The 25029-nt window shown below is 39.3% G+C and overlaps 1 protein-coding gene across 4 annotated transcripts in view; it reads left to right on the top strand.

Annotated features, from left to right (window-relative positions):
* Window positions 1-20217, top strand: part of zdhhc7 (zinc finger DHHC-type palmitoyltransferase 7) — a 68754-nt gene extending 48537 nt beyond the window's left edge. For all 4 annotated transcript variants that reach the window (XM_067998122.1, XM_067998120.1, XM_067998123.1 and 1 more), the window contains 3 exons: window positions 6898-6979; window positions 12399-12529; window positions 18668-20217. In XM_067998122.1, coding sequence (XP_067854223.1) covers window positions 6898-6979; window positions 12399-12529; window positions 18668-18844 — 390 coding nt within the window. In that variant the 3' untranslated portion in view covers window positions 18845-20217. The remainder of the gene's footprint in view (window positions 1-6897; window positions 6980-12398; window positions 12530-18667) is intronic.
* The last annotated feature ends 4812 nt before the right edge of the window (window positions 20218-25029 follow it).

The raw sequence follows: 25029 nt of genomic DNA, 5'->3' as shown, positions 1-25029 counted from the left end.
TGACTTCCTTCAATGAATATACATTCCCTTGAGGAATAAAAACTCCATGGGAAAAGTGATCCAACCATGGCTAACTAGAGAAGTTAAGAATAGTATTAGATTAAAAGAAGAGGCTTACAATGTTGAACATATAAGAACATAAGAAATAGGAGTAGGAGTAGGCCATACGGCACCTCGAGCCTGCTCCACCATTCCGTATGATCAGGGCTGATCTTTGACCTCAACTCCACTTTCTTGCCCGATCCCCATACCCCTAGATTCGCCTAGAGTCCAAAAATCTATCTATCTCAGCCTTGAATGTATACAATGACTCAGCATCCACAGCCCTCTGGGGTAAAGAATTCCAAAGATTTACAACCCTCTGAGTGAAGAAATTCTTTCTCATCTCAGTCTTAAATGGCCGACCCCTTATCCTGCGACTACGCCCCCTAGTTCTAGACTCTCTAGCCAGGGGAAACAACCTCTCAGCATCTACCCTGTCAAGCCCCCTCAGAATCTTATATGTCTCAATGAGATCACCTCTCATTCTTCTAAACCAGAGAGACTATAGGCCCATTCTACTGAATCTGTCCTCACAGGACAACCCTCTCATTCCAGTTGCCAAAACGAGTAGTAAGCCTGAGCATTGGGAGGGTTTTAGAAATCAGCAAAGGATGACCAAGAAATTGAATGATAGAAAAAATTGAATGTGAGAGTAAACTAATATGAAATATAAAAACAGATTGTAAGAGCTTCTACAAGGAAGAGATTAGCGAAAGTAAACGTGGATCCCTTAGAAACAGAGATAGGCGAAATTATAATGGGGAATAAGGAAATGGCAGAGACGTTAAACAAATATTTTGATCTGTCTTCACAGTAGAAGACACAAAAAAATACCAGAAATAGTGGAGAACCAAGGGTCTAATGAGAGTGAGGGAAAGTAATTAAGATTAGTAAAGAGAAAGTACTGGAGCAATTAATGCGATTAAAAGCCGAAAAATCCCCTGGATCTGATGGCCTACATCCTACGGTTTTAAAGAGGTGGCTGCAGAGATAGCGGATGCATTGGTTTTGATCTTCCAGAATTCCCAAGACTCGAGAACGGTCCCCATGGATTTGGAAGGTAGCAAATATAACCCCGCTATTCAAGAAAAGAGGGTGAGAGAAAACCGGGAACTATAGGCCAGTTAGCCTAACATCAATGGTAGTAAGGACGTAGTAACGGCACTTAGAAAATCATAATATGATCAGGCAGAGTCAACATAATCGTATTTGACAAAATCTATTGGAATTCTTTTGAGGTCGTAGCTAGCAGGGTAGATAACGGGGAACCAGTGGATGTAGTATATTTCGATTTTCGTAAGGTGCCACACAAGAGGTTATTACACAAGATTAGGGCTCATGGGATTGGCGTAATATATTAGCATGGATTAAGAATTGTTTAATAGACAAAAAACAGAGAGTAGGAATAAACGGGTCATTTTCGGGTTAGCAGGATGTAACTAGTGGGGTGCCACAAGGATCAGTGCTTGGGCCTCAGCTGTTTACAATGTATATCGATGACTTAGATGAGGAGACCAAGTGTAATGTATCCAAGTTTGATGATGATACAAAGCTAGGTGGGAAAGTAAGCTGTGAGGAGGACGCAAAGAGTCTGCAAAGGGATGTAGGCAGGTTAAGTGAATGGGTGAGAAGGTGGCAGATGGAGTATAATGTGGGGAAATGTGCAATTATCCACTTCGGTTGGAAGAATAGAAAAGCAGAATACTTTTTTTAAAAGATGAGAGACTAAGAAATGTTGGTATTCAGAGGGATTTTGGTGTCCTTGTACAGAAAACACACAAAGTTAACATGCAGGCAATAAGGAAGGCAAATGGCATTGTTCGCATTTATTGCAAGGGGTTGGAGTATAAGAGTAAGAGGTCTTGCTGTAATTATATAGGGCTCTGGTGAGACCACACCGGAGTACTGTGTACATTTTGGTCTCCTTAACAAAGGAAGGATATACATGCCTTAGAGGGAGTGCAACGAAGGTTCACTAGATTGATTCCTGGGATGAGAGGGTTGAGTAAAATGGGCCTATATTCTCTGGAGTTTAGAAGAACGAGAGGTGATCTCATTGAAACGTATAAAATTCTTAGAGGGTTTGACAGGGTTGATGCTGAGAGGCTGTTTCACCTGGCTGGAGAGTCTAGAACTAGGGGTCATAGTCTCAAGAAAATAGGTCAGCCTTTTAGGACCGAGATGAGGAAAAATTTCTTCACTCAGAGGGTTGTGAATCTTTGGAATTCTGTACCCCAGAGGGCTGTGGATGATAAGTAGTTGAGTATATTCAAGATTGAGATCGGTAGATTTTTGGACACTAAAGGAATCAAGGGTTTTGGGAATAGGGCGGGAAAGTGGAGTTGAGGTAGAACATCAGCCATGATCTTATTGAATGGTGGAGCAGGCTCGAGGGGCCCTGGTAGCATTCTAGTAAATCTCTTCTGCACTCTCTCAAAGGCCTTGACATCCTTCCTAAAGTGGGTGCCTAGAATTGAACACAGTACTCCAGCTGAGGCCTAACCAGTGTTTTATAAAGGATTAGCATAACTTCTTTGATTTTGTACTCTACGCCCCTATCAATAAAGCCCTGAATCCCATATGCTTTTTTAAAAGCCTTCTCAACTTGTCTTGCCACCTTCAAAGATTTGCGTATGTGCACCCTCAGGTCTCTCTATTCCTGTGCCCCCTTTAAATTTGTATCATTTAGTTTATATTGCCTCTCCTTATTCTTCCTACCAAAATGCATACTATCCTCCACATTGTTTACTACATTCCTGAGTTTTGTGTCAGTGCAAACTTTGAAATTATACCCTCCAAGTCCAGGTCATTATATCAAAAAGAGAGTGGTCCTAATACTGACCCCTGGGGAACTCCACTGTACATTTCCCTCTAGTCTGAAAAACAACTGTTTTCCACTACTCTCTGCTTTCTGTCCCCTAGCCAATTTTGTATCCACGCTGCCACAGTCCCTTTAATGTCACAATATGTGACAAAGCACTTTATTCTAGTACTAGTTATTTGAAGAAGTATCAAAGAGGGTTGATGAAGGTAGTGCAGTAGATGTATATATGGACTTTCAAAAGACTTTTGATAAAGTACCACATTACAGATTTATTTGGAAAATAGAAGCACGTGGGATTAAAGTGACGGTGGTAACTTGGTTACATAATTGGCTAAGGGATAGGAGGCAGAGAGTAGTGGTGAAAGAATGTTTTTCTGACTCGAGAGAAGTATGCAGTGGGGTCGACTAGGGATCAGCATTAGGACCATTGCTTTTCTGATATATATATATATATATATATATATATAGATGATCTGGACTTGGGTATAGGGAGTACAATTTCGAAGTTTGCGGATGATACAAAACTTGGCAATGTAGTAAATAGTGAGGATTATAGCAGACTTCAGGGGGACATAGACAGACTGGTGAAATGGGCAGACACAGGGCAGATGTAATTTAATGTGGGTAAGTGTGACGTGATGCACTTTGGAAAGAACAACATGGAGAGGCAGTATAATGTATGTGGTACTATTTTGAGGGGCTGGAAGAGCAGAGCAACCTGGAGGTGCATATTCAGAAATCTTTGAAGGTGGCAGGGCAAGTTGATAAGGCGGTTAAGAAAGCGTATGGGATACTTACCTTTGTAAATAGGAGCATTGAATACAAAAACAAGGAAGTCATGCTAAACCTTTACATATCACTGGTTAGGCCTCAGCTGGAGTATTGTGTACAATTCAGGACACCACACTTTAGGAAAGATGTCAAGGCCTTGGCCAGGATGCTACCAGGGATGAGGGACTTCAGTTATGTGGAGAGATTGGAGAAGCTGGGATTGTTCTCCTTGGAGCAAAGAAGGTTAAGGGGAGAACTGATAGAGGTGCTCAAAATAATGAGGGGTTTTGATGGAGCAAATAGGGAGAAACTGTTTCTTCTGGCAAGTGGGTTAGTAACCAGAGGTCATAGATTTAAAATGATTGGCAAAAGAACTAGAGGGGAAATGAAGAGAACTTTTTTCACACAGAGAGTTGTTCAGATCTGGAATGCATTACCTGAAAGGGTTGTGGAAGTAGATTTCATAGGAACTTTCAAAAGGCAATTGAACATGTACTTGAAGAGAACTAATTTGCCATGGTATGGTGAAAAGGTTGGGGTGTAGGACTAAATTGGACTGCTGTTTCAAAGAGCCGGTACAGGCTCAACGGGCCGAATGCCCACCTCCTGTGCTGTAAGATTCTATGATTCTAATATACCTTTTCATGGGTAGCACAAGATTTAAATTTTCAATGCATTGTTGCTGAGGGAAGGGGACGCTAAAGATTATTTGTTGAATCTTCCGCATCCAGTGCCTCAGTTTTAAACAGTATTGGCAAGCAGACCAAGCTGTTAAAATAACCAGCTGGGAACTTAATTCAATGCTAGTTAGGGGGATAGAAGTAGCATATCCTCATTTAAAACACATTGCTGATTAAATTAAAGCATTGGTTTAAGGAAGAAACAAACTGCAGAAATTGAGCTGTCAGTTAAGAATTGTGTGATGGTTGTATGAGCTGCAAGATGGCATGTTGCAAATTGCCCAACTTTTGGATTGTTTGGCTGTTCCACCATCCTATTTGGGGTTCCACCTCCCTGCTTTGTGTGAATCACCAGCAATACCTTAAAAATCTGCTAATGATCAAAATTTATCTCTCCAACAAATAGAATAACTTTTTATACTTGTGGCGTACCAGATTTGAGACATTAATAGTGATAATTATGCTAATTGGGCCAGTTTCATTATATTTCTATTAAAGGCCATGGTTGGCTCCCTATCGTATAGTTGTAGGGATTGTGGTAGAAATTTTAATACAAAATATTTCATATTGCTTCAAAATCCAAAAAGCTTTTAACAAATCTACATTTTCTTATATTTTGGAAACTTCATTAAAAGAATGGCATTGTTGAAATCTCCTAGTAGGTGTTAGTGAGGTCTGGCAATGTTATATTCACCTTCGCTCTTTAGTAAGCATATGTAATTTTCATATTTTTAAAATGTATATCTATTAGTTAAAGCATAAACATTTCCATTATAGCAAAATCCATCCAGTCATGAATATTAATTTGCCACCTCAATAACTTCAATGAATGTTGGTAAGCAACTTCCTCTCATTGTGTACTGTCGGAACGTGGATATGTTGGGAAGTGTTTGTGTATTGTTCTCAGTTTGCTGCCGTTCAGACTTTGAGGGGGTGATTTTAAACCCCAAGAACGGATGGGTTGGAGGCTGGTGGAAGTTGAAAATAGGTGTTTTTTTGGGTCGTAACCCCAAAATATTCGGACTTCGCATTCCCAGTGGAAAGCCTGTACTTTTACGTGCCATCATTAAACCCGGAAATAAAGCCGGGTTGCAGTCACGACCCAAAAAACAGCTATTTTCAATTCCCATCCGTCCCCAACCCACCCGTTCTTGGGGTTTAAAATCACCCCCAGATTTTTTATTTTGAAAGTGGTCATGTGGAAACTCTCAATGGCTCTTGTCTCTTCAAAAGTGTAAGTTCATACTTGAATCCTTCAATGATTCATCTCCTTATGTCAGTGCTATAAAACAATGGGCAAAAATGAATCATCGGTGTATCAGTTGCTCAAGCAAAGACCTGGCACCAACACGATGAGCGCAATGGCCTCCTTCTGTGCTGTAGACTTCTATTCTTATTTGTACATGATCTGTTGCCAACAGTTTAATACATTATAATAGCACTTTCCATTCACCTGAATTTTGGCTCTTAAATAAACATGTTATAAATTGTATGCAAATCTGTAGTTGTGTACCTAAACACCAATGTGTAAGTTTAATTAGAACTGATTTCATGCAGATATAATTTTCCCACTTTCCTTCCCAGCTCTCATTAAAAAATAACAGTAATTGGATCTAAAAGCAGGGAATAAAAAAACGCTAATTTGTACTTTCTGTGCAGTTAGAAGAAATGTGCTTAGGAACCTCCTCACGTTCTTAGGACTGACGAAACTGGAATATGCATCTCTATTTGAAAATTTAAAATAATCAAACTACTTACTCCAAAATAGAATTTGTTTTTTTATTTATTTAGTCCATTCTAAATTTAAAATTTATTTGTGTAACGATTCAGCATTAATTGGACAATCTCATTTAAAAGTGGGCATTTGAAGGCAGTTGGTTGAAGAATTGGCACATTGTTGGAGTGATGTAAGAGAGAATCAACACTGTAGGCCTGTACTATCGGGGTAATTCACAATGCCATGCTTCTGCAGGGAGTCAGGCTTGAAAGGAACAAGAATGTTGTCCCCCACTCTCCAACCCCACCTGTGAAATTGCCCCTTAAAACTAAACCTAGAGTCCTTGCTGTTGGTAACTATAGCCAAAAAAAGAAAATTCTTGTGTTTCTCAGCACACATTAGCCTTTCACCTTTAACGCAAATTGATCCAAGTAAATTGTACAATTAGCCACAGTGGTTGTTTTTGCTGTACAGTAGAAATGTAAGAAATCAGATGTTGGCCAGCTTATGCTCTTAGCAGTGAACCAGAGACAGAAAATGTATTGCCTATGAAACATTTTTACCATCTTCTATCATTTAACAGTTTGTCTATGTACTATAATAAGCAAGCCTTTTTTATTGTTATAGAGTAGTGTAACCTGCTTGACATGTATAGGCAGCTGCTACTTCATAGAAATCCATATGTACGTCATTGCTAAACCAACTGGGAAACGAAACAAGAAGCTTTGGGGATGTGAATGCAGGGTTTGACCTTGAAGTATATTAAATCAACCTGATCCTGTCTTTGCTGACTGGTCTTGCTGGATAATGAAAATTATTGTGACAGACATTATGCAATAATACTTCCCTCCATCCATTTGCAGATGTACATAGCGCTGATTTCAGTCCATGCACTGATACTGTGTGGCTTCCAGTTTTTCTTCTGTATCAGAGAGCAGTGGAGTGGTGAGTAATCACATTTGTCCAAAAAGCTGCAGTGTGCCTATGAAAATTGTTTTGACAAAGGCAGCAACTTAAAGATTGATAAACAAATGGTTTAATACTTTGGCTCCAAAAATGGCTGAATTTGCCACTGTCTTCCTCTCAATCTGATCAGATTTGTTTCCTATTTGTACCTAGCCATGTCCAGATGTATTATTTTAAATAACTGTTAATATCCAACTGAATTTGTGCTCTTAACATCAAAGAGATTCTGTTTATTCAGCAGATCGATATTCATGCAGCGAAAGATTAGATCTAATGTTTGCTGAGTTAGAGTAAAACAGAGGAACCAGAAATGATCAGAGTTGGAAGGAATTCTAGTCCAAACATTCAATTAGCTCTACCACTTTAACCCAAGATAATTATACGTCACATTTTTGTTTGACTGAAATTTTTCTTTAACCAAATTCTCATTCATTTACTTTGATCTGTGCAAATACTTGGTCACAAATGGCAGATTATCTGTTGTTTATCTTAAACCATGATTAGTTGGTTAATCATTTTTTTTTACCATGTTTCATTATTTTTGATCTGTAACAATTTCTTTTTAGACTATAGGAAAAGTAGCATCCAGCAATGACTACTTTATAGCACTGACTCCAAAATCTGGGTTTCTAAAATTAATCTCAATTGCTTTGTCACAGTAGATAGAGTATCTTCCTTCATTCCTAACAAAAACCCATCTCCCTTCACAGCCCAAGTATCAGCTTCACTTATTTGCTACCCTGCTCGCCTCTGAAACAGAAGATTGTGGGTTCAAAATCCTTGACAGCATTTGAGAGTAGAGTTTAGGCTGACACTCTAATGCAGTACTGAAGGATTGCTGCCTTGTTGAAGATGTGCTCCTTCAAAGGAGACACTAAATTCAGGTTCCGTCTACCTTTTCAGGTTAATGTTAAAGATTCCATGGCTCTTCTTTGACTTTTAGTAAATTTATTGTCGTGTGTGAGTATATATGGTAAGTGGGATTCCAAAATGGCAAACGAGCGAGTAGTTCTCCCTCGGCTGATATCATCAAAAATAGATTAACTGGCCTTTCATCTTATTGTGGGATCTTGCTGTGTGCATAGAGGCTGCTGTGTTTACCTACATAACAGTCATTGCACTTATAACAACAACTTGCAATTATATAGTGCCTTTAACGTAGAATAAACATTCCAAGGTGCCTCAGAGAGGTGTATTCAGACAAAAAAAATGGATGCTGAACCAAAGAAGGAGATATTAGGAGGGGTGACCAAAAACTGGTCAAAGAGGTGGGTTTTAAGGAGGATCTTAAACCTTCGAGATCTCTGCGGTCCTCCAATTCTGACCTTTTGCGCATCCCCGATTTTAATCGCTCCGCCATTGGCGGCCGTGCCTTCAGCTGCCTAGGCCCTAAGCTCTGGAATTCCCTCCCTAAACCTCTCTGCCTCTGCTTCTCTCTCCCCCTTTAAGATACTGCTTAATATTATACATTCCATTGAGAAATACATACTCCACGGGAAAAGTGATTCATCCGTGGCTAACTAAAGAAGTTAAGGATAGTGTTCGATTAAAAAAAGAGGCTTATAATGTTGTGAAAAAGAATAGTAAGCCTGAGGATTGGGAGAGTTTTAGAAACCAGCAAAGGATGACCAAGAAATTGATAAAGAAGGAGAAAATAGAATATGAAAGTAAACTAGCAAGAAATATAAAAACTTGAGCTCCTACAGGTATGTAAAAAGGAAGAGAGAAGCAAAAGTAAATGTTAATCCCTTAGAGGCTGAGACAGGAGAAATTATAATGGAGAATAGGAAATAGCAGAGAAGTTAAACAAATATTTTGTATCTATCTTCACAGTAGCAGACACAAAAAGTATGCCAGAAATAGTGAGGAACCAAGGGGCTAATGAGAGTGAGGAACTTAAAGTAATTAATATCAGTAAAGAAAAAGCACTGGGAGAAACTAATGGGACTAAAAGCCGATAAATCCCCTGGACCTGTTGGCCTACATCCTAGGTTTCTAAAAGAGGTGGCTACAGAGATAGTGGATGCATTGGTTATGATCTTCCAAAATTCCCTAGATTCTAGAACGGAAGGTAGCAAATGTAACCCCGCTATTGAAGAAAGGAGGGAGAGAGAAACCAGGGAACTACGGGCCAGTTAGCCTGACATCAGTCGTCAGGAAAATGCTGGAATCCATTATTAAGAAAGTGGTAACAGGGCACTTAGAAAATCATAATATGATTGGGCAGAGTCAACACGGTTTTATGAAAGGGAAATCGTGTTTGACAAATGTATTAGTGTTTTTTGAGGATGTAACTAGCAGGGTAGATAAAGGGGAACCAGTGGATGTAGTATATTTGGATTTTTAAAAGGCATTCGATAAGGTGCCACATAAAAGGTTGTTACACAAGGGAAGGGCTCATAGGGTTGGGGGTAATATATTAGCATGGATAGAGCATGTAGGTACAGCAGGCAAAAGGAAGGAACTAGCATGTCCTTTATTGCAAGGGGGTTGGAGTACAAGAGTAAGGAAGTCTTACTACAATTGTGCAGGGCTTTGGTAAGACCTCACCTGGAGTACTGTGTACAGTTTTGATCTCCTTATCTAAGGAAGGATATACTTGCCTTAGATAGGGTGCAACAAAATTTCACCTGATTGATTTCTGGGATGAGAGGGTTGTCCTATGAGGAGAGATTGAGCAGAATGGGCCTATACTCTCTCATTTAGAAGAATGAGAGATGATCTCATTGAAACACATAAGATTCTAAGGGGGCATGACAGGGTAGATGCTGAGAGATTGTTTCCCCTGGCTGGACAGTCTAGAACAAGGGGGCATAGTTTCAGGACAAGGGGTTGGCCATTTAAGACTGAGATGAGGAGGAATTTCTTCACTCAGAGGGTTGTGAATCTTTGGAATTATCTACCCCAGAGGGCTGTGGATGCTGAGTCACTAAATATGCTCAAGGCTGAGATACATAGATTTTTGGATTCTAGGGGAATCAAGGGATATGGGGATCGGGAGGGAAAGTTGAGTTGAAGATCAGCCATGAGCTTATTGAATGGTAGAGCAAGCTTGAGGGGCCGTGAGGCCTACTCCTGCTCCTATTTCTTATGTACTTAAAATTTACCTCTTTGACAAAGCTTTCGGTCACCTGTCCTAATATCTCCTTATGTAGCTCAGTGTCAAAATCTGTCAGTTAACGCATCTGTGAAGTGCCTTGGGATATTTTACTACGTCAAAGGCGCTACATAAATGCAAGTTGTTGTTGCTCTCTTAAAGAAGGAGAGGGAGGTGGAGTGGCAGGGGAGGGGATTTCGGGAGGAAATTCCAAAGTGTGGAACCTAAATGGCTGAAGACACAAATGCCAATGGTGTGGCAAAGAGAAGTAAGGATGTACAAAAGGCGAGAGTCAGAGGAATGGAGAGTTCAGGGAGAGGGTTGTAGAACTGGAGGAGGTTACAGAGATAGAAAGGGAGAAAGGCATGAAGGGATTTAAGCACAAAGCTGAGAATTTTAAAGTAATTTTTTGTGTGAAGTATTTCCGCTTGTTTTGGGGTGTAATATGAAAAAGAAAATCAGGAGCGGTGTAAATTTCACCCCTATATTCAGTACCCATTGGGTAAAAGATAACCATTTGTAGTTGTCTGATGCACTTCAGATGTTTTGTGACTTTGTTAATTTACAGTACTTTAGTGTGAGTTAAAATGGAGGATTATCCCAATAAATTTGGGTATCCTTAAATCAGTTGTATGTGGGATTTTGACACCAATTGTGTAAGATGGTACTTTAAGATTAATTAAATGGGCATGTTTAGGTATTCTTCGAGGTTGGAGCTGGGATCACATTGATTTTCATTTCATTTCTATCAAGTTTTCCCAGCATTTAGTTCATGAGAATAGGTTTAACTCTGACTCAATTATTTTCAGTATAAATGAAAGTTATATAATTGGAAGAAGTCATCAATTGGTAAATAATTTTCAATAAATAGATATCTGACCTTTCATTGTTTACAATACATCTTATAAACTTACTTTCTGGCTTTTAGATGCCAGCTGTTATAATTTGTGCTTCTGTAGAAACCTTGATTAAAATTGAAGCATTGAGCCCATGTTGAGCAATGTGCCAAGCCTAATTAATTGTGGGTTGCACAACTACATTGAAAAACATTCACTCCCTCCACCACCGGCGCACCGTGGCTGCAGTGTGTACCATCTACAAGATGCACTGCAGCAACTCGCCAAGGCTTCTCAACAGCACCTCCCAAACCCACGACCTCTACCACCTAGAAGGACATGGGCAGCAGGTGCATGGGAACAACACCACCTGCACATTCCCCTCCAAGTCTCACACCGTCCTGACTTGGAAATATATCACTGTTCCTTCATCATCGCTGGGTCAAAATCCTGGAACTCTCTACCCAACAGCACTGGGGGAGAACCTTCACCACATGGACTGCAGCGGTTCAAGGCTGTGGCTCACCACCACCTTCTTAAGGGCAATTAGGGATGGGCAATAAATACTGGCCTTGCCAGCGATGCCCACATCCCATGAATGAATTTTGAAAAATGTGAAGTATGTTGAACCCATTAGCTTCAAAGGAATAATATTAACAGGATATAGTGGAGCAAACATTTGCTGGTTGACAAACTATAATTGGTAAACAGGATCACAAATCTCCTTGAGTATGCAGTATTGCCAAAACAAAGTCATTAATATCTGAAAACCCAGAGGCAGCCTTTTATCATTATCAGCCTGAAATGCAATCAATATTTTTTGGTATTTAATAACTAATGAGATAAAATCTCAAGGTCAACTTCTATTTGGTACAGCAAATGAAACTGATATTCTCATTGGTGCACAATAGAATTAAAAAAATTGGAGAAAACTAAACCTCCAGTTTTTTTTTGTCCTGCAGTTTTGCTGAGATTAGTTTGCTAATCCAAATGATGTAGCTATTATAAATATTCCCCAATACTGTGCTGTAAATGTTAATGGTCTTCAAGTTCTGACTTAATTTTAATTGCCCATTCCTATTAGCATTAGATTCCTAAACACTAACTACAAAGACCATCTAATATTTCAGAAACTCTTAAGTGCAAACAAAGCTATAGAAAATAAATCCTTGATATATGTACTTAGTAAGGGGGAAGAGACCGCAGTTGGCCATTTATAGCCTGACGTTTTAGCAAAACATATCACTGCATTCAATAAGTAGAATAGTCATAGAGTCATAGAATAGTCTGTTGAGAACTCCAAAATTTAGGATTGTTTAGTTTGCCCATTACTTTTCTTTGTAAGAAAGTTATTCTTAATTAAAGCTCTTGTGAATTATTGCTGTTTTAATTGTGTGAAAGAAAAGTGATAACATTATTGTATCATTTGTAGCCTATTTTGATAATAAAATGTTTTCTTACGCAGAGTGCAGTGGCTTCTCGCCTCCTGTAACTGTAATCCTAATCATCTTTTTGTGTCTTGAGGGACTGCTGTTTCTCACATTCACCTCAGTAATGTTTGGCACGCAGCTTCACTCAATATGCAATGATGAGACGGTAAGTTTTATCGTGATTTTCGAAATTTGTGCATAAGATGTCTTTATGATTCCACAAATTTATTAGCAGTTGAAGAAATCCAAGTTAAACACCACATAATGAGAATTTGTGGTCAGTGTTTTTATTCTGTTTTTCTAAAAAGGACCTGAATAATATCCATCTGCATGATTCTGGTGTAAGTGAATTTTACCCTTAGCTTTGTTTATGCAATTTCAGTTCAAAATGTATTTTGTGGCTTTTCTGATGTATAAATGCAAAACTTGATGTAGCACTGAACCATACAGACTAGGAAGGTCCCAAGTTCAATCTTTGTTCTGTCGTGAGTTAGCTGATCTTAGCTCCTGCGGCAGTAAGGATGCTATAATTAGCATTAGAGTTCCTAGTACAGTCGGGAGGGGGCAAACAAACTACTGATCACACTTCAGTAGCCTCTGCTAGGAAGTGCATGCGTGAGGACAAAGTTGAGTTTCGCTCTGATGCTACCCCTCAGTCTGATAATGTGCTGACACAGTTTAGGCTCACAAAAGCTCTAAGATTAAAAACACAGATGTAGCAATAATATAGTTGACATGCCAAAGATTAATTTTAAAATCTATGAAGAGTATAAAAATGGCCTTTTAGAAATCTTGAGTTTTACAAAACATAGATGAAAAAAAAGTGTCAGCCTTGGCTCAGTGGTAGACTATCACCTCTGAGTCAGATGGTTATGGGTTGAAGTCCCACTTCAGAGACTTGAGCACATAATCTAGGCTGACATTTCGGTGCAGTACAGAGGGAGTGCAGCACTGCCAGAGGTGTCTTCTTTCAAATAAGACATGAAACCGAGGCTCCGTCTGCCCTCTTAGGTGGACGTAAGCGATGCCATGGCACTATTTTGAAGACGAGCATGGGAGTTCTCCTGGTGTCCTGGCCAATATTTATCCCTCAACCAACATCATTAAAACAGTAGAATTGATGGTGCTGCCTGCCATTGTAAATAATAACAGTATTTCAAATAGTAACAGTATTTCAAAAACGAACAAGAGGCTGCATCTTCCTTACCAATGTATCCTCCTTCCCAGAAAAGACAGTATGACCTAATCTAGTTATAATGCTCAACCCTTTACTCAGTCCAATGGAACCAGAACCTCAAAAGACTACCAAATAAAGTATTAGATTTGTGTCGGTTTAGTGGTATGAATCAATGTTATTGAAAACCAGATTGGGTTGCTGCAATGTATAATTTTGTGCTTTTTAGCGGCATCAACTGCCACTGGGCTTAACTAAAATCTTAAAGGGGCCGCCATTATGAATGTTTAATTTGTCAACCAGAAACTCTTATTTAGAAATCCATGATTGCTCAGTCGGTTAAGGTGGCGAGTACAGAGCCTGAGTGAACAGGAAGATCCCAGATCTAATCCCCAGACAGCGCTGAGACAGCTGGTCTCAGCCAAACGACAGCACAATTAGCTTTAACATCCCTGGTCTTAGGGGCGAAAAGTCACATAGGATTCCCAATCCTAATCGGCATTTTGAAGTTTCATTTGGATGAAGAAATTGCTGTGCCAACATTTCATCTCCCACCATTACAGAAAGGACGTAATTGCTCTGGAGAGAGTGCAGAGAAGATTTACAAGAATGTTGCCTGGGCTTGAAAATTGCAGCTACGAGGAGAGATTGGATAGGCTGGGGTTGTTTTCCTTGGAGCAGAGGAGGCTGAGGGGCGACTTGATTGAGGTGTACAAAATTATGAGGGGCCTAGATAGAGTCGACAGGAAGTACCTGTTTCCCCTAGCAGAGAGTTCAAGAACTAGAGGGAATATATTTAAGCTGATTGGCTGAAGGATTAGAGAGGACATGAGGAAAAGCTTTTTTACCCAGAGGGTGGTGTGTGTATGGAATTCGCTGCTCGAATTGGTGGTAGAGGCAGGGACCCTCAACTCTTTGAAAAAGTACCTGGACTTGTACCTAAAGTGCTATAAGCTGCAGGGCTATGGACCGGGTGCTGGAAGGTGGGTTTAGAATGGGCACCTGGTTGTTCTCCGAGCCGGCGCGGACACGATGGGCCGAATGGCCCCCTTCTGTGCTGTATCTTTTCTATGGTTCTATGGTTCTACCACACAAGTCAGAACTGAGACATCATTGCACCATGTAGGTATTCATAGAGTCCTGAGTTTGCACAGAGCAATTTAAGCAGTCTCAACAGTTACTTGTTTCCTGTGGGGCAAGGACCCAAAGCAAAATGTTGATGAATAGATAAATGATTAGTTGTTCGCCTACACTTGCAGGAAAGAAGTTCAGGGGGCAGGTTAAAAGTTATTATATCCATTCCATGGCTATTTCCTGAGCATGCCTCAAACAGATTCCAATTGATAGCATGTACAAGGTTATCACATGGAGCAATCCTCTGTCTAGATTTAACTGCAGGGCACAACACTGATTTTGGCAGATCAGTCCTGACAGCAGGTGCTATGGCTTCTATGCTGGGAGTCCTCCACCCTTCTAAAAATATGCTACTTGGGTATGCTCCTACAGTGCGTGGAGGATACGAAATGAAGAAGAAAGATTACACAGCACAAACTATCAGGTTTTGAAGGGGCTTAGTTTTGGGGTGCTAATGTTAAGCAAATAGTTCTTTTCAGTATAGTTTCGGGTCATAACAAACTGGCTCAATGACACGGATCCTGATGGTTCATATAGTGCAGTGTCATGCCAATTTTTCGTATGCGTGCTCAGGGTAGCATACGATATTGACCGCAGGAAAAGACCAGCTGGTCCATCAAGCCTGCCCCACACCACGATGACTAGACCATCATGGCTTCTTCTCTCCCCCAACCTCCCACCCTCACACCCACCCCCGCAGCCATGTAATCTCCTAGGAGAGGCAAAAAGCAAAAAATCCCCAGGGCCAATAAAGGAAAAAATACTCCTCAGGTGATCGAAACCATTCCGGGAGACTTACCTTCCATATGATGCAATCTCTGCCCCAGTCAGTAACCGGTCCAGCTCCCCCTTGAAGGCATGAAAAGAGTCAGCACCCACCACACCAGCCAGAAATGTATTCCAGAGGCTCACAATTCTCTGGGAAAAGAAGAACTGCCTAACATCCAGTCTATTCCTACTCTTCCATAGTTTAATCTTATGTCCTCTGCTCCTCCCCAACCTGTTAAACTGGAATAATCCATCAATAGGGATGCTATCCAGCCCTTCAATTATTTTATAGAATTCTTATCAGGTCACCTTTAAGTCTACGCAGCTCTAAAATAAAGAGACCAAGGTCCTTGAACTTATCTGAGTAGCTGAGATTCTTTAAGCTAGGAATAACATAAGAACATAAGAAATAGGAGCAGGGGTAGGCCAATCGGCCCCTCGAGCCTGCTCCGCCATTCAATAAGATCATGGCTGATCTGATCCTAACCTCAAATCTAAAGAACACAAGAAGTAGGAGCAGGACCCGGCCACTCAGCCCCTGGGCCCGCTCCGCCACCCACAGGGCCTTGACCGATCCGAACTCAGCTTCATGTCCAATTTCCTGCCCGCTCCCCGTAACCCCTAATTCCCTTTACTTCTAGGAAACTGTCTATTTCTGTTTTAAATTTATTTAATGATGTAGCTTCCACAGCTTCCTGGGGCAGCAAATTCCACAAACCTACTACCCTCTGAGTGAAGAAGTTTCTCCTCATCTCAGTTTTGAAAGAGCAGCCCCTGATTCTAAGATTATGCCCCCTAGTTCTAGTTTCACCCATCCTTGGGAACATCCTTACCGCATCCACCCGATCAAGCCCCTTCACAATCTTATATGTTTCAATAAGATCGCCTCTCACAATTCTTGTAGCTCTCCTCTGGACCTTTTATAAAGCCACTATATCACCCACCATTTGGGGGGAACCAAAACTGGGCACAGTACTCTAGATGCGATCTGACCAGCGACCTGTATAGTGTCAAAATGGTGTCCTTTCATTTATACGGAATGGTTCTATTAATACAACCCAAGACCTTGTTAGCTTTAGCTACAGTCTCTCTACATTGGTCATGAACCTTTAGTGATCTGTGCATGGTAACACCAAGATCTTTTTGTCGCTCAACTCTTTCAGTATTGTTCCCTACAAATGATGTGCATATTCTGTGTTGGGCCTACTAACATGCATAACACTACATTTATCTAGATTAAATGCCATTTGCCAATGTGTAGTCCACCCCCCCCCCCACCCCCAGCCCATCTAAATCTTTTTGGATTTGAGTGCACTCTCTACCATCTTAACCCTTGCACAGATTTTGGTGTCATCTGCAAACTTACTTACCATACTCCAAACGCCACTGTCCAGGTCATTAATAAATACCATGAAGAGTAGTGGGCCTAGGACCGATCCCTGGGGGACACCACTAGTAACATGTCTCCAAGCTGAACCACATCTGTTAACTACAACTTTTTGGCTGCGGGTTTGGAGCCAATTCCTCATCCAGCTTATCAAATTTCTACTGATACCACAAGATTCTATCTTGTGAAGTAACCTAGTGTGAGGTACCTTATCAAAGGCTTTCTGAAAGTCTAGGTAGACAATGTCTACTGGATTACCCTCATCCACTACCCCAGTGACTTGCTTTAAAAAAAAACTCTTATCAAATTTGTTAGGCACAACTTATTTTTTCAGAAGCTGTGTTGTGTATTTCTAATGGCCCCTTCCCTTATGATCTCTTATGATCCCTTCTAGCAACTTCCCAATAAGGGTAATAGGCCTGTAGTTCCTTGGCTCTGATTTGTCCCCTTTTTTTGAGAATACGAATTACATAAACTAGCTTCCAGTCTAAGGGAACTATCCCTGACTCTGTTGAACTAATAAAGATATGGGCAAGGGACTCACAGAGCACCTGTCCCATCTCTTTAATCACCCATGGATGGATATTATCCGGACCTGGAGCCTTATCAATTTTGAGTTTTCCTAACCTATCCAAGATGACATTATTTGATATTTTAATATTAATAATGCTATTCAATACTAAACACCACCCATCTTGAACATAAGTATCATCTACAGGAATATAGACTGATGCAAAATAGTAATTTAGCAACTCTGCCATAACCTGAGAATTAGTTTGAATCTGCACTACAGTGTCCTTTAGTCGCCCTATACGGTCTTTTATGGTCTTCTGACTATGGACATAGCTAAAGAAGCTTTTGCTATTACTGCCACAATTATGCACCATCTTCTTTTCCAGAGATCTCTTGGCTGATCTTATGGCTGTTTTTGTCTTCCTTAATTGCATGCGATACTTTTCCCTGCTCTCCTGTGAGTTAATTGCCTCTGTACATTCTTCGTCAACCATAATGGTTTTGTTTTACCATGTACCTTTCTTTTAACCATTGGGACATTTATGGCTTCATTCTGTTTGATTACCCATTTGTTCTCGATCCTTGATTGCCTATCTAGTAGAGTTGCCTAGTCAACTTTTACCAGTTCTTCAACTATTTTTGTAAAGTTAGCCCTCTTAAAATCTGGGACCAGCATTAGATTAGCTGCAGCCTTAGATTGGCCAATAAGATTAAACCTAATTATATTATGATCAGAGCTGACCAGATGTCCCCCACATGGAGGTTTTATACAGCACGAGGGTCACTGCTAAAAAAAAACCAACACATTTAGAATTTATTCATCCCAAGTTGCCTCACCAACATGCTGTGTAAGGAAACAATCATTTATGGTGTCTACAAAAGTCTCAGCTGCTCTCCTAGCGACACTAGATGCTCCGCCATCTGACCGTTTAATACAAGGAAAATTGAAGTCTCCCGTAACGCAAATTGGGCCCAGGCTAAAAGCCTTGGCAATTTCAAGCTAAGTCATATTCCTATGGTGCATGGAGGGTGCAGATCATTTAAAGAATGGAGAAGACAAATTAATCCAGTTAGGTTATCGATCTTTCTCAAGTTAAACTTCCACTGGAGCCCATCATTTCAATGGGAGCAAGGACATATCAGAAAAAATATAGTAACACTCCAATACCCCATCTCTATAGTAAATCAATAGATTGATACTCCCGCTGAATACTGGCCGAGGACAGGGGAATCAGAGAGGGAAAAAAATATATAGCTGGTTTCTAATTTGGAGCGTTTGCCTACCATGTAATCACACTAACCAATACAATTTTATGTTTTTTGTGCAGGAAATTGAACGGTTAAAAAATGAAAAACCAACTTGGGAAAGGAAGCTACGATGGGAGGGAATGAAGAATGTTTTTGGAGGACAACCCTCATTTCTGTGGATTAATCCTTTCTCAGGAATTAGAATTAGACGACTCATTCCCAGAACAATGAAGGGAGGAGCAGAATTCGCTGTCTGATACCCAGTTGGAAGAACATTTTTGAAAAAGTAATCTTTCTAATATTAAAATAAAATTAGCACAAGACTTAGTTCCTTTCTACGTTCTGCCTACTAAGGTACTATGGATTAAATAACTGCTGCCTGTTAAAATTGAACATAGTAACCTAATTATGAGCAAATTTCATGAAGTCTGGAACTAGTGAACTGACCGAAATCTCCATCAGCTGTCATTCTATAAGAATGGATTATAAAGATCAAACTGTAGTTTTGAATGAGCAGTTATACATCCTAATTCTCCACTGTATAAACCACTGCATAGTTGCTCATCTTGCAGTATTGCATCAGTGTGCCATTTGTGACTTAATCACAAATATTTGGTGTAAACCTCAACGCAATTGATGTTAATTTAGTGACATTTGTTATAAATGTTTTTTTTTAAACATAAAATTTGTAGTCCATTCCATTTAATCATTTTCAACCCATTTGAACAGTGTGTTTCAGCCATTGTATTTACAAATTGTTGCATACGATAAACCACATCAGTTAGAATTGAATAATTTCTTTATCTGTTTTTATATTTTTTTTATATATATATAAAAAGGGAACTCTAAAGAAGGGGAAACTTTATTTTTTCAGTTCATGTATATTTGATTTTTTTCTGGTCTGTGGTATGGGTGCGCACTGTTTTTTTCAATAATCCAATGTTTACCCTGAACGTAATCACATTTTTAATTTTATTTATTAGACCTGTTTTGTTGAAATGCACAGATGAATTGTAAGTGAAAGATTGTTGATGGCTGTTTCTAAAATTGATATAAAATATCTTCACAACAAATCCTCCCAGTCCAGTTTAATGTAGAATGATTGTTTAGTATATGGATAGAAAAAGTTTTACTCATTCTTTCTAATCCTCTGAAACATAAAAAAGTTGAAAACCAACAAAGGTGCAATGATTTCATTTTTCATTGTTTGCACACCCTCACTATTCCTATACAGTTCAACAGTGATAAGAATGTGCTCTGTTTTGCCAGTGAAAAGGATCATTTTGGTGATCTGAAGGATGAGAGCTACTTTCTGGGATCTAGATCAGCAGAAAGTATTACCCTGTAATGCCCTACAACCCTCAGATCTCTGCCTTCCTCCAATTCAGGCCTCCTGTGCATCCCAGATTTTAATCACTCCACCATAGACGGCCGTGCCTACAGCTGCCTAGGCCCAAAGCTCTGGAATTCCCTCCCTAAACCTCACCGCCTCTCTACCTCTCTCTCCTCCTTTAAGACGCTCCTTAAAACCTACCTCTTCCTGTCCTAATATTTCCTTATGTGGCTCTGTGTCAAATTTTGTTTGATAACGCTCCTGTGAAGCATCTTGGGATGTTTGAATACATTAAAAGCGCTATATAAAATGCAAGTTGTTGTTGTAAACTGATCGGCTATGGGTCAGTTTATTTTTCAGCTGTTCCAAATCCCTCCCAAAAAAAGTATCAAACTTTTAGCTGGTGGGAAATGAATATTAGTGTTTGATTTCTGCTACTAAGATGGAAAACCTAGTGTATAAGTTGTTCCCCATATAATTATAAGATGTTTTAAAGACATAAACGAAGGTGCAAGTATTGCACGAGCAAAATTTAGTGGTACAAATTGAGCATTAATGGTCAATTGAATGTCAGTTATGACTCGAGAGCTGCAAGGTCCTTTTTATTGGTAGTGATATTTGTGTGTGTGTATTTAGCTGAGTAATGCTGCTGGCATGATAAATTAAATGCCATTCATATGGGTTATTGATATCTATACCATTTCCACGTGTGTACTATAATAATCCTGAAAGTCTTGAGCTGTGGGATGGTAGCTGTGGCTGATGTCACACTTGGGGAAGGGGAGGGAGAAGTTGAATATATAAGACAAAGAACTGTTATTAATAAACAGACTGTTTTATATGTATAACCATGTTTGGAGCCTTGGAAGAAGATGGAGACCCTGTTATCTGGTGCATACTTTGTTTATTCACAGTAGATAGAAAGTGCTTATATAATGCTCCTCGACAGCATTTACAATACAGGTTTAACGAGAGTATTTACAATACAGGTCTAATGGCTACTGCTATGCACCAAAGCTAATTTTGTGCAGTGTAGATCTGGAGTTGGGACCCAGCCTAACTCCGAAGCGAGGCAGAGTAGGACTGCTTCATCCAAGGAGTTTCACTCCACTTCCCTCTGGAGTCAGGACCTGACTCTGGATTTGGGCTGCATTTATACTATAACTGTGCAAAACCGCTTTGTACTAATGTTATAGTTGTATGCTTAGAGGGGTTGTGGGTGACCAGAAGTCTGTTGCACTCTTAGGATCCCTTTAATTTCAAAGTTGATACTTTAAATGATACACATGAATTGCTAAAGATACAGGATATTTTTAGTACTGGGGTGTAAGGATTCAAAGTATTGAGATTCAGCACAGCAAAATGCATTCAATGGGGATCTACTTATTTGAAAAAAAACTCTTTGGATTATTTCACTTATGACCATGTGAAAGTTTAGGAATGGTGAAGAAATGATTGGAAGTAGCATTTGTCAACGATGTAAAATATTTGCAATATGCATTTACAGTACAGTTCTCTGGTTCTTTTCAGAAACAAGAATACTGTTAGCTCAGTTTTCACAAGCTTCAGTTGGAGTTCTTACAGTCTCCTGTCCCAACAGTGTCGCTCAGCTAGATGAAAAAAAATCACTGACTATTATATGAACACCATTATTTATCTATTTGTCCTTTAAAGTATAACTAGGCTTCAGTGATTATTAGAGCCGTTCAGACCAGGTAGATCCTAGCTTCAATCTTTGTTGAGTTGATTTCAACTGGGAAACCAGTAGGGGTGCTACAATTGGCCACAGCGTTGCTGGATAAGGGAGGGGAAAACTTAGCCAGGACTCCTGTTCCTGACTATTATTTAGAGACGTCTAGAAGTGCACTTGTATAGAGGTTGCGTGAAGACAGGAACAGGCTCAGCTATAATGTGCCCTGCAGCTGAATATCTTCAGATGCTCATTGCCGAGGCTTATACATGAATAACAACTGGGTGAGTACTGGAGGGCGACTAGCCCCTGTGGAACCATACCTCAGCAAGGGATTGATACCTTCAGGAGAGGTGGGGGTGGGGGAGCAAAGTATAACTGAGTTCAGCGATGTTTACTGGTTTCACGTTTTACTTTTAAATGTCCATTATTTAATCAAGTTATTTTTCCTCACACCCTTATCGATGTTTTTATAAACCGACAAACATTTTCAGCTGAATGCTGTTTTCTCTCTACTACCTTCAGTACAGTGTGCTAAGAGGTGGGTGAAGTTCCATCTTACAAACTTCACATCTCAAAATACAGATTACTGGAATAGAAAGTCTTCATCCTTTTGCAAATTATTCTTAAGATTATATTGTTATTTAATTTACAAAAAAAAATGTTAATTATGAAAGGATTTATTTAGGGAGTGGATGTTCAAAACAATGTAAGTACAGGATTCTCTCCAACAATATGTAAGGAAGAAGTCTTTCCCCAAATTAAAAGAAGACCTGCTTGATATTATCATCATAGTTACAACTTTCATAATTGAACTTCCGATTTTTCTCAAATATCCTTAGCCAACAGGACCGAGACTGTAATATAATTCTTTGGAAATACCAATAGAAGCTATTTTTTGTTCTTGTTTATTTTCCTTCCTACATTTTTTGGGGGGAGAACCCTCAGTTAATGACTGTGAACCATATGCCAAAATGCTGCATGTTTGTGAAATGTGACCTGCTAGGTCATAGTATGCCTGTACATGAACACTCTCATTTAGACTCATTGTTTTCATAGAGAAAAATAAAACACCCATATTTCAGTGACGAATCCTCATGAATGGATCTGTTGGATGCAAATCGTAGTGCCAGCTACATTAACTAGAGCATCTGCAATTTTTGAATTTCAACATTGATGTCTTTTCATAAAATATTACATCATACAGATCTGAAAAAAACATAATGCAGGAGGTTTTTTGTTAAAAGTTTATAAAACTGGAGTTTTTTTTATATAGTTCTGTGTCCACCAGTTTTTTTTTTGTTATGATGCTGTTATTTTGCCAAATCATGGTGTTGCTTTCCTGTTATTGCAGAATATATTTGTACTGATGGACTTTTGTATCGGAGCCTGATTGATCATTATTTTGCTATTGCATTTTTTTTTATTATTGAGAAACCAAGCTGAAAGGCCAAAGCCCTTAGAGCATCACCAATGTTAAAAAAAATAAATGATTAGGTAAAAGGAAATATTGATTATGTGGCATCAAGCCTGGTCTTGAGAGCCTGCATAATGGAGAAGAAGGAAATACTGAAGAAGGTAAGGAGTTCTACAGTTTTGGTATCCTGGACAAGAATTGATTAGAATAGCAGACTGTTGAAATAACGACTCATTTCACAAAGTATGGAGGAGGATTTGCAATGTAGGATTTAAACTTGGAGTTTAGAAGGAAAAGGAGGGGAAACTTCAAGGACCATAGGAGTAATGGTAAAACAGGAAAACAAGAAAAATTAAACAGTGAAAGGTATTAGCAGCTAACTTGTGTCTTAAAATGCAATTTTATGTATTACAATGCATAGTGTATTAAATAGTACCTAAATTCCTTTAAATTGGCTTTCATAGTCCTGATACATGTAAAAAGAACAAACTAACTTGCATTTATATAGTGTCTTTCGTGATCTCAGGTTGTTCCAAATTGCTTTACAGCCAATTAAGTACTTTTGAAGCATAGGGAAACGTAGCAGCCAATTTGCACACAGCAAGGTCCCACAAACAGCAATAAAACAAATGACCAATTAAACTGTTTTATTGGTGCTGATTGAGCAATAAATGTTGACCAGGACACCTTTGAATAGTGCTGTGGGATATTTTGCATCCATCTGAAAGGGCAGACAGGACCTCAGTTTAACATTTCATATGAGAGACAACACCTTCGACTGCAGTACTACACTGTAGTGACTGCCAAGGTTGCGTATTTAAGTCCTGGAGTGGGGCTTGAACCCACGACCTTCTGACTCAGAGGCGAGAGTGCTATCACTGAGCTAATGCTGACATCTGAAATAAAAGCACTTGCTACAACTTAAGCAAAGCCCAGGATTCACGGCCAGCATGGGGGGTGAACCCATGATCTTGGTGTTACCAGCACCAGGCTCTAACCAACTGAGCTAACTGCCGTCCCCCACTGTTGTTAGGTATTTAAATATTGCCTTTTGTAGAGGATTAACTCTGCACAGTACATAGTAATGATTATTTTTCAATCATCTCAGCCCTGAAATTACACTGTAGGATAATATTAAAAGTATTAATGCCTCTGATTTAAAAAAAAACAATGGAGAAAGAACAACTTCAGATGAACTTATTCAACATTTGCATGCAAGTATCCCATAGTGTAATTTCAGACCCTCATGCATGAACTGTTAAACAAGACTGCACTTGTTCTGTTATATAAATATAAAATATTTCATGTGAAGGTAACTTCATATCAAAGAATGAGGAAGACCTTATCTAACCTTTCCATCTCCCAACCTCCCTCATATTTGAGCAATATTGAGTAAAAATGTTATATGAAATTTGATGAACCAACCAATGGTTTTACAACATTACCCATTGATGGGATTAACCTTGGAATGCTTAATATATCTTAATGTATTAAGGATTCCAAGTTTACTGATTTAATTACACAGGTGGATATTGTGGTGTTAATCAGTTAACGGTTTCAGAGTGGATTCAGTACAGTTCTTCAATAGCAGCACATCAATATAATTGGAGTGGCACTTTTAAAACTGAATATAGGCAATTTGTGTGGTCAAATTATAGTATTTTAAAGATTCCCAAATATGTAAGAATAAATTATTATTTTTTCTGAAACAATGGGTTAGAAATTGCAAAAACAATAATTTTCTAATCATGCTAATTCAGTTTTAAAAGTTATGGTCCTAATTGTGTCACTTAATTTTATGCTAACATACTGCCAGGCAGTAAAAGCACTCTTGCCATGAAAACATTTTGACAGCAATAGCACCACCTGTTTTCTTTTTCCAGTGTGGGATGAATTTAGCAGTAAATGTTTACAGTTTAGTGGACTAAAACCACCAGTTCAGACAGGTTTTGGGGTTTTACTCCAATCCAGTTTAGTAAGTATACCATCTTCATCTGTTATA

Source organism: Heptranchias perlo, chromosome 16 (genome assembly GCF_035084215.1).
Source record: "Heptranchias perlo isolate sHepPer1 chromosome 16, sHepPer1.hap1, whole genome shotgun sequence".
In the NCBI taxonomy this organism is placed as follows: Eukaryota; Metazoa; Chordata; class Chondrichthyes; order Hexanchiformes; family Hexanchidae; genus Heptranchias; species Heptranchias perlo.
The sequence above is the reverse complement of the archived record's forward strand: the minus strand, read 5'-3'. Positions and strand labels throughout refer to the sequence as shown.